This window comes from Diorhabda sublineata, chromosome 3 (genome assembly GCF_026230105.1).
Source record: "Diorhabda sublineata isolate icDioSubl1.1 chromosome 3, icDioSubl1.1, whole genome shotgun sequence".
Lineage (NCBI taxonomy): Eukaryota > Metazoa > Arthropoda > Insecta > Coleoptera > Chrysomelidae > Diorhabda > Diorhabda sublineata.
Window position 1 is genome coordinate 4,317,027 of NC_079476.1, and position 11,370 is coordinate 4,328,396.

The window sequence follows — 11,370 nt, forward strand, 5'->3', positions numbered from 1 at the left end:
ATCCATGTTCAATTTTTGCTTTACCAGAATTTCTTTATTGGTTTTCCGTCCATGGAATTCGGAAGATCTACGTCACAGATTCCTCAATCTGTTCATGGTGTTAACTTTCAGTGTCCAGTCTTTCATATCGTACAATAGCATGGACCTTACGTAGCATTTTGTGAATCTTATTTTGAGGTTGAGGTCTAAGTCAGAGTTCATAAACACCTCTTTGAATTTTTTGAATGAGCTCGTTATTTTTTCTATCCGGCACTTGACACTTTATCTCTACGTCTGATGACCAGTCTTCACTAACCAAGTTGACAAGGAACTTCAGAAGTTAGTACCTGATGACGATTGGGGAAGTGATTCGAGCGGATCCGAAGAAGGTGTTCAAGTGGAACACGAACCATTCGAGGACTCGGGAAGTGTACTATTTAACGAGGATGAACACTCGGATGATATGGTGTCCAATGGTAGCAAGAAGATTCGATAACGTAATACAACGATAGAAACCCTCATTCTCGATCAAACTATAGAAAAGGCATAGGAAGCAGTGACGAAGTATTCAAAAAGCAAGATCTAGATGATATGGGCCATAAAAGAAATAGACCAAAATTAAGCTTTAGAGGAAAAGATGGACATCGTTGATCGGCTGGTGCAGGAAGAACTGTAAGGGTACCTTTAAAAAAAAGGTCCATATGATCCAACGAACTATAAGTATGGCTAAACAGGCATAAGATTCTTTACAAGAGGTTTATTGATATCAGATTGTAAAACACACAAATGCTGAAATTTCTGTAAGATCCCAGAATTACAAAAACAAGAAAACCACTACATCTTCTACATGTGACATGGAGATAAAGGCGCTTCTTGGACTTGGATGAAAAAATAAGAATGTAATGCTTTAAAGTACAATGTATTCAGGAAGTACGATTATGTCTGAGGAAACGGGAAAGACCAATATGATTGAATTTTATAACTATAACAAAAGGGGGTGTGGATACGTTATAGTAAATTCATGATAGAACCAAGCCGACAAATGATGGAACCTTGAATGAAGCATCGGTTACAAATGCTTACTTTTCAGCGCTCGATAAAGACTGCAATAATAGCAAACAGGACCCACCTCAAGACCAAACGATCCATGAAGCTTCAAAAAATACTACATGCCAAATATGCCCATCGAAAGACGAAGGTTGATGTCAAATAAAAGTGGCGTATGTAGGCGCCTTTTCTGTTTGGATAATCGCGGCCATATTTGTTTCATGTGTAGCAAGGACAATTGAAAATGTTGTTTATTTTATTTTATCCTTATTCTGTTTTCAACTCTTCTCATTATTAAAACGGGTTCGCAAAATATACGAGTGGTTATTCTTTATTTTATAGTTGGTTGAAGTAGGACTAGGTCTCTAGGGTTGATTTTCGGTGTTCTCGGCTAGTATATGTCCTTGATAGTATAAATAACATATTCTATTTGCTCGAGGTGGCAAAATGATTTATTCTTATAAAAACAACTTAAGCAATTGTAAATAAAAGAGCTACAGCGACACAACTACAAACTATGACCAAATATTCACAACCACTTTCGTTAAGATTTATAAAAAGTCTGTATGGTAGTATGATAACAAGAACTATTATCGAAGAGGGTAAAATTTCAGCTAATGCTCAGGTCTAGGTCCACCCGAAGTGGTTTAGTAACCGGAATATGACACTCGTTTCAATGATAAGAAGACATTTTGATTTTGAACATGCATGTAATAAGCAAGAATATTTGGTGTAGCATAGTATTTCATGTGTTAATTGATCCATGTGATAAATGCCAGACCTCTCATAAAATCATGATCATTACCACCATTACTACAACTATATCAATAAATGAATCAAAACTAAAGTTCTAATTTTCATTCTTTGACTTTATCAATATTTTTGGAACAAAAAAATTGTGTGTGTCAGCTCCGACGCATGACTGTATAAAAGGGTAAATTTGTTATTTATTTATTCATTTCATATACGTTTATTATAACTAATCGACGAAATATTTTACATTAAACTTTTTGCAGTAGTCAATAATCTCGATAATTCATATTGGGTTGATTATCTAATTTTATGTGCTGTTTTCAAATATATATTTATATAAACTACATCGATAATTATTAAGATACTTAATAAATACAAACAGCACATGCTCATACATATAATACATGAATTATAACGTACCTTGCAACCACGTGTTTGTTAGATGTTCCGGCAATATCATCTACACGTCTTTCTGCCAAAGTTATTTGAAAATACTTTCAGTTCACTTTAGCGGAACACAATGATAAAAATTAAAACCTCACAATAACAATATTAATTATTGATATTTATAATAAAAACAGCAATATAAGTATGTCGACACTGACAAATTAGAAAGTTGCGCATCATAGGTTGCGCACCAAAAACGTAACGAGGTCATTCATCGATAGATTTTACTCCTCACATTTTTCTCATACCGGGCCCCTTATATATGCAAATCGATTCTTAAGAAGTAAACTCCAAAAATAACAGTTTTTACATAATTTTATTATCAAACGTTTGTACCGACATTCTGATTTTCGTTTTCCAGATGTACTTCTTTAGAATTCAAAGGTTTTTTCAATGAATTTGTGAGTCGATTGTGTTCAGTTGTTGGTATTAGCAATTTTTGTAAAGCTGATACTGGCATCTCGAATAATAAACACATTAATGTACCCACTAAGTAGGATAAAGCAATATCTCCCAAAACAGTTGATATCTACAAAAAAGTTATAATTTCTCGTAAGTTAAGTCTTTAAAATAATGGATAATATAAAATAAACTTATTGTTATTAGATCAATGATCCGCTGTTTCTTTATTCAGATTGGGTCTGCTCTAAAACATGAAACTCTGACTACCGATATAAAGACCGTAACTGATTGAAAGCTATAACTTATAATATGTATATTAAATGCTTTGTTAGTACATAAAGACACGGTTTACTTTATCACCAAGCAACTCCAATCAACTCCCTGTTGGGGTGGTAAATACCCCTTGGCTTCCAGGTCACAATAAGGGAGTTTGGTCGTGGTTGGTGGAACTGGGTGGTTGTTGGTGACGAAAATGTAAAAACTCATCTTTCTGTGCTTTTCAGACGCATGAAAACTTCTGAAAAGCTGTCAAAATTTCTGGAATGGTCTAGAAAGTTTTAAAATGTGTTCAACTATCATAATCGATTTAGAATGTTATGGAAAGTTCTAGAAATTTCTCGAATGTTCTGGAAAGTTCCAAAATTAATGTAATTTATTATGACCGATTTAGAGTGTTCTAGAATGATCTAGAAAATTCTAAAATCCATAATATATAATATATGCTGACGGAATAACTATCTGAATATCGAATACACAAATCTGCAGTATCTATGTTAAAAAATGTATTTTTTCTATACCATTAAACATGCGATGGGTTTCTCTGCTAGTTTAATATACACTATGGCTAATTGTTGAGGCATAGTATAGAAATCTACTAAAAACTACTATATAAAGCAATTAGAAATAGTTTGGACAGGTATAAAACTACTAAAGTCTGCAAAGAAAAACGGGATTGACCTTAAGAAAAAATAAGAAGGCCTCATAAGAGGCGTGGAATGAATAAAGCTACAAATATACTTAAACAAAAAAGATGAATCAATCCAAAACAATAATGAAAATGTTCTTGTCAAGATGTCATGGTTGCGTGCATCTCAATGGTAAGAGGTTCGAACTGAACGAAACTAACAATAACAATTGGAATGGAGTCAGACAAGCGAGCTGGTGCTCAGTAGATACACATAGAGCAAATGGATGAGAACGCCAATAAGTATAGCATTTAGAGCATTTACATTGACAACTACCAAAATCATTAATCGTTGAACAGTTTGCTAATCGGTACAGATTCAGACGTAAACCTGTTTCTGAAGACCATCTATAATCAAAACCAAATACCAAAAACGATCTGCAAGAATTGGTAGTACCGCATTTAGAATGACACCAGAGGCCATATGAGTCAGGGAAAATGAAACCTGGATATTTGAATATGACCTCGAGATCTGTAAATAAAATCAGCTGTGGGAAGAAATAAGCGAGGACCAGAAACAAATGTGTTCAAGACTGAGGCAATTCTAATTGTTTTTCATATACCTAAGGCATACGTTCATGGAAAATATCTTTTTGTCAATCCGTCTAAAAAGTGACTGGAAAGGTTGTAGCCTGCACCAAGACAACGCATTGATTTTTCCTTATTGCTTGTGCAAGAGTTTTTGGCAAGGAAGGTATTCAATGCAACACCTACTCCATATCCCCGATATTTTTCTTTCCAATTTTTTTATTTCTTCGCTATCATCTGTAGGTTCTAATCCTGTCTCATTTCTTCACCACAGAGGTGTGCTTCTAATATAGTAATGTCACAAAAGTCAACGGGAGCTTGATACATACTATGTTACAGTATTTTCCTCTTATCTGGTATCACTGTTTTACGTTTTGTACAATCTAATTGAGGTGCAGGAAGAACTGGCGTCATTTTAAAAAGAAAAGGCCTTCTTGATTAGCTTTTCTCCTTATCTGTTTTTCTACAAAACATCCGCAACAGCAACAGGTGTAAATTAACTACTTTTTGTTCTACAATAAATCTTGGATTTTTCTTTAATGTAAAATACCACCAATACTTTGTATGGGGGCACGTGATAACTTCAAAGGATTACCAGGAGTGCTTCAAATAGTGGAAGCAACGCTGGAATCAATTTAGTGTTGAAAACACGCTCTTGTGAATTGGAACAACTCTTTAATGATAGAACAAGGTTCACTCACCAATAAATAATCATTCACGTACAAAGGACTTCTGATTAATCCTCCTCTGATTCGAATCACTGTCGAATGTACAATATAAGTGCTGTAGGTAAGCCTTCCAATTACTCTAACAGCTTTCCATTCACACAACCATCTGGCAAACCCTGAAATAGACAGTTTTTAATGATATCATTTTAATTGAATATATTTTTCTGAAAAAGTAGTTATTACATCTTTTAGTTTCGCTAATATAAAATTATTTTTGAGAAGTTTTCACATAGTCAAATGGCATAAAATGCTGGAAATGAGGTTAGTTAAAACGTGCAAAACAATAGGTTGGTTAAAATTATCTTCTAAACACTACACTGTGACAAACCTACCTTAAAATTTCGATTTTCTAGTTAATATAATCAGTTTCATAGTGTTTTTTATAATATTAAGAGGGCTGCAAGCCAAAAAATCTTGACATGGGCTAAGTGAACCCTCGCCCACATATTTTACCTATTCTTGAAGAACTAGGTTAAAGAATTCTGACCACAAAGCTGATACCAAGAAAAATAAAATTACTCTACAATGGATTGCGGGTCACACCGCAATAGCTGATAACCTGATGATGACCTGAACCCTTCTGTGGTATCAGCTACAGAGCAATCGAAAAATCACTGGAATAGATATGAGTAAAATATTAAGAAGAGTTCTATCAGGGTACTGTCTCCTCAACAAACACTTGAAGACGCTAGACCTAGCAGATAATGCAGAGGACGAAACCTCTGAGGAACTCCAGGAGCATATGAAATAGAAGACGAAGATCTATAGTAATTACAGCCATCCCACATTCTAGATTTTTAAAAAGAAGTTGGATTGATGGATCAGTTGTAAACACTGGGCTTTCCAGTATCGCAGCAAGAAAAAGGGACACAATAGATCCTTTGGGTCGTAGTGTATAAGAGACCCCAAATCCATACATACGTCGGTTGATTATTGCCCCATTATTTGCATTGCATAAAATGTTTCCTTTCAGTAGTGTATTACTTTTATAAAGCCGATATTACTTATGGAACACCCTCTGTATTTGACCTTTTTCGTCAGTATTAGAAGAACTGATAGAACAAAAAAGGATTGAGCAAAGCATATTTAAAGTTGTGGATATTCTATATAAAATTATAAATACTATGCGATTTACATTTTATAATATATTTCTTCTTATTAGGAATAAATGTTTTTCTACTTTTTTTGCTACACTTGGTTAGTTATCTCAAAAAATATTTACCTATATTAAATTATATTTTCATTGGTAACAAAATCTGTAACTGACTAATTCAAATCGGTTACTACCAAGGGTATGCTATGCCAGTTGCTACATAACACCCCTGATTTAGTAGAACTTTGAAATATTTCACCCTGCACTACAAGAAGGTTTACTGGCATAGGACCAGCTCATTTCTCCTCGGTATAAGTCGTCAAACAACTGTGGCTTCAAGCAGAATCGCTGTGAAGATGTCGTTTAAGTAGTAACTATTTTAAATACAAAAATGCAGTATACAGATTATGTTAACAACGGGGCTCAATCTCTAATGAACCAAATTTGACACTTATAGTGGAAAAATATTAACCACACTAAAGATAAAATAGTAAGTGTTCAATATAACACCATCTATTGGATTTAGCGGAAACAAATAAACGAAACTACTAATTCGATTTTGTTAGAAATAGCCCAGTAAAAGTTTATTATTATTATATTGACTTATAACTTTATCGAAACAATTACTCTTCATTTTTTACATTGTGTATACTTTTAGATCATTAATTAGAAAAAAATTCACAACAAATATTGAATATTAAAAAATGAATGAATAGAAGATCCTTAAATTGGAGAAAACAAAAACGGACCAAGGACATTGATAATTGTTCGAAAAAATTTGAAAAAACAGATTTAGAAAGCTTATCGTTTGGAAACGTTTTCTATGACCAATAAGCTTGAGAAAGTTGTTACAAAATTTGTTATCATTTATCAATGTTTCAGGGTTATTCGGATAGCAAATAGTTTGCTAATCATGGAGAAAATCTTCTTCTTTCATGTATTAGGCGTAGACGCCTGTTTTATCTTCGACATCTTTGCCTTCTATCCTGCTCCAAGGTTTATTTTGCCCAATGGTTTCGTTCAAACATGCTGCTATTCTTAATGCCTTAGTTATTTGCTTTCTCACTAGTCGTCAACGATTAGCTTACATCTTATAGGAGTTTTGGATGAGGTCATACACGTTGTTTTGGACGCAGATATTATCATATTGAAAGATAAAGCTGTGCAGTTAAGCACATGTAAAAGCCTTTGAAGATCATCCCCATCTGGTAGTCATAAGGGATTTCTTTATCGTATAGTAGATGTATCACGTCTTTTAGTTGTACTCGATCGAAGGCTTTTTGTAGGTCTATAAAGCACATAAATTCTGGTCTGTTGTACTCAATCGATTTTTCTGTGATTGGCATTGCTGTGACCCGTAATTTTTATATTTCTCGCTCTTCTTGTACACCACTTTTAGCAAACGATTTTGTTCAATTTTGAATCGTGTTTCATCCAATAAGCATATTATTACACCAGTGATGATTTTCGGATTTTCATGGACCATTTTACTATTTAAATACTTTATTAAGAAATAATGGAGCAACAAATATCACTATTGATAGTTCAAAGTATCCTAAATCACGAACTTTACTTGCTTAAATTAAATGAATTCATCGAGATTAAACTTTAACGCCAACTTTTCATTTCCCCAAAAAATGGAATATCTCGAGATCTTATTGAAAGTTCCCCAAAATTTTCTCATAGAATTTGGAAAATATAAGGCATTCTATTTAAAAAATCATAAGTACTCTTGATTTGTTTAACTACTTTTGGACATTCAGAAAGAAATAATTTTAGAGGGTAGTTGTAAAATTCATGTTCTTGTGGCTATGAAATTTTTTTTAAATATCACAGTTGACCATTAGAGACATTATAAATACACGTGATTGATGTCAAATGTCCTATTTGGAGACAGTATAATTGTAGCAACGATTGCAACAAGTCCAGTTATTTCGAAAAAACAGACAACCATTTGCTTTGTGCGCGAACAACTTTTGTTGGATTCGGCTCATCTTCAAAGACCCATACAGTCGATTGATAGATCTATGAATCGTCGCCTGTTACAAATATTTTTTTAGAGCCAAATTTTCATGCTGCAAATGAAAAGAAACCAGACACAACTCGACCTCCTGGACGACCACCTATAAGGTGGTATGAAAGCTGGTCCTCAGCATCCCAACTACTCCTAGCAAACCCTTGATGAAAATACAGGACCTAGTCCTAACGTAAGAAGAAGAAGAAGAAGAAGAAATTTTCATGCAATATTGAATGCTTGCGAGTTAAATTCAATGCCTCAATCTGACGGTATGTCATATGACGATTTTGCAACATCAGTTTACGCACAGCATAGATGTTTTCTGGTACATTAGTCGATTTTGGATGACTTTTACGAAATTCATCCCGTAGCGAAGTGCGACTACGATTGAATTCGGAAAACCAGCGATCAAGCTGGCTCGAGATGGCGCTTCATCACCAAAAGTCGAAGCGAGTTCATCGGCATAACTTCTGTTGATTTAATTTACGTTCAACGTACAAAATCATCGCACGAAAATGTTTGCCATTCAATTCCATTTTTTAATCAAAATGAATGTTTTAAGTGTATGTAAACAACTCAAATAGCACTCGTAAGACAACAATATCATCAGTGTTGCCATATCTCAAAACTTAAGTAGTAATCCTCGTATATTTACTTTAATACGTATCTATCAAATTGATTATAAATACTGGGATATTTTCCAAATAGTAAGTTGATATTTTAATGTTTTTATGTATATACTTACATCCAATTTTAAGGGCGAATCCGTATATTCCAATAGCAATACCAAGTGCGAAAATATTTTTTCCTAACGCCCAATATAACGCAGATTCTAAAGTTGAATTTTGATAATTAGGTCTGTACATTGTTGCTGCTATTAGAATGATGAAATTACACATTCCGAATGAGAGAAACCACCATAATATCACATGAATCTACAAGAATCAAAAGAAAATATTGATGATAGTTATAATGACATCTTCCTTTCAGTAAATAATATAATTGATATTGACTAATACTATTTTCCAGAGGGACACGCGCATCATTTTATCTATACAACGAGAGGTATATTTTCGATTATCTTTGAAATTATAACATAATTTAATTTCCTACACCCATGGCGTTGATTATTACATCCCTAAGGTGAACAATCGTTCCTAATTTGCTTATTCTCATGTTTATACGAATGAAAGGCAATAGTAAAATAAAGCTACATGATCTCTCTCTAGCATTTTTTTTCTTATTTATCTTCCTATACACAAATCTCTCTTTATCCACACAATTCTTTACATGTTGAGGGCGCTTCTGGACGGTGTTATTATTTTTCACAATCTAAGAAAGTATCTTTATAGTTCTACCAATATTAATTGCAGAAGACAGTTATGCGAGGACCAATCATTATTTCATAAAAATGCACGGGACTTATATCAAATTAAGAAATGAAAAATAATGTTTACTCCCCGTATAAACATCTAACAAACCGACAGTCCACGTGGATTTATCATCTACACTGTTTACCAATGATAACATCGAATCGTAAACATTTCTATTGGTTGTATGTATACAATTTCTTCGAAATATTCCTGCTAGAGACAGTCTGCGATAAGCGGTGGCGTAGCTTGGTGAGATTTATTTAATTCATAAATTTCTTTAAATAAATCGAAATATGGCGTTCTTTCGAAGACCATGGACGAATGAAGACAATGGAATTGATCAGTGTAGTGAGAATAAAGACAGGTAAGAATTTAATAACAAAGATTCAGATTGATAAACATAGCATATTATTTTAAACATATTCGAATGTTTAAAAAAGAAAAATATTCACGAAACGGGTTGCTGTGGATTATTTACAGAACTGAAAACTACCTTTCACCACAATAAATTCAATATTTCTACACCCAGAAATCACTTGTGTAAAAACATCACCAATCCAAACTTTTTTAAATAAAATTGATAAAATAGGGGAAGGAATAAGGGATGTTGTAGTTAAAAAATACATTAAATATGCTTACTTTTGTTATTTCAATAGACTTTTTACGATTTTTGTAGAAAATATAACCAAATATCAAACCGATTGTATAACCAGTTATGTTCGAATATCCAGAACTATATAAGTCATGCCAAATTTCCAACTTTATCCCATTCATATTGTAAAGATTCCTGAAAATGGAGAAGAAAATAAATAGAACGATTTAAGGCGTTAAATTTCTAAAAAAATATTTTTTAAAAGTAGTTCGTATATACTTACTCGGGATACTGCCTAATTATAATATCATAGTTCTTACAGAATGCTATACTTGCAAGTGTCGCAAGTCCAATAACTACTGTACTTCCAAAAATAATTTTGGCCTTTTTTTCATATTTCCATACAATCGCTAGTAGCATTAAAGAAAATACGTAAAGTTGTGTATCAGAAGCAATATACCACGTTTGCGCCATACACTAAAACAAAGAAATTTCAATGAAACAGAGTGGAGATGGAAGACAATATTACAGAAGCTCTAATTGAATACCTCGGACTAGCACTATGAGATAACAAAAACAATAACGTCAAACAGTAAAAAAATCACAAATCCGAAGAAAACTCAGCATATACTGTATATTATATGGTTAAAAGTATGGCCAGTTAAACCAAAACTCGCCTTATCCACGTACATTACCATTTCAAAACACGTCTTATCCAAATCCCCAATAAAAATGCTTAATTCGGCATAACGTGTGATCCTGTGTTAATCAGATTGTTTTGGTAAATTCTGGTTTCTTAACGAATCTTTGCAGTAATTTATGAACAATTTAAAGGTTTTCTTGTGAATGGATTCTATTGTTTAACTAACGTGCAAATATGGATATTAATGTGGTAATAAAGACATAGTGCAGAATGCAGAAAATTATTTGCAACTTAAACCTAACCTAAACCAGAACGCTAGGAAATGATTACGTCAAATATGACCAGAACGCATGCTGAAACGAGAGACACCAGGGAGAAGACGTCGACGTCGATAGACTCCAAGAAGAAGCGATTTTTGATTGTACAAATTCGTCTGAAATTGACGAAAACCTAAACCAGAACGCTATGAAATGATTACATCAAATATGACCAGAACGCATGCTGAAACGAGAGACACCAGGGAGAAGACGTCGACGTCGATAGACTCCAAGAAGAAGCGATTTTTGGTTGTACAAATTCGTCTGAAATTGACGAAAACCTAAACCAGAACGCTATGAAATGATTACGTCAAATATGACCAGAACGCATGTTGAAACGAGAGACACCAGGGAGAAGACGTCGAAGTCGATAGACTCCAAGAAGAAGCGATTTTTGGTTGTACAAATTCGTCTGAAATTGACGAAAACCTAAACCAGAACGCTATGAAATGATTACGTCAAATATGACCAGAACGCATGTTGAAAC

The 11,370-nt window shown here is 33.6% G+C and overlaps 1 protein-coding gene across 1 annotated transcript; it reads right to left on the minus strand.

Moving 5' to 3' along the window:
- Nucleotides 1–1,965: 1,965 nt before the first annotated feature.
- Nucleotides 1,966–10,788, minus strand: LOC130441531 (uncharacterized). Its single transcript, XM_056775254.1, has 5 exons — nt 10,207–10,788; nt 9,971–10,118; nt 8,704–8,893; nt 4,822–4,964; nt 1,966–2,755 (listed from the first exon to the last, which is right to left on the minus strand). The coding sequence occupies exons 1-5, from the start codon at nt 10,395–10,397 to the stop codon at nt 2,549–2,551; spliced, it is 879 nt and encodes a 292-aa protein (XP_056631232.1). The 5' UTR covers nt 10,398–10,788; the 3' UTR covers nt 1,966–2,548.
- Nucleotides 10,789–11,370: the final 582 nt, after the last annotated feature.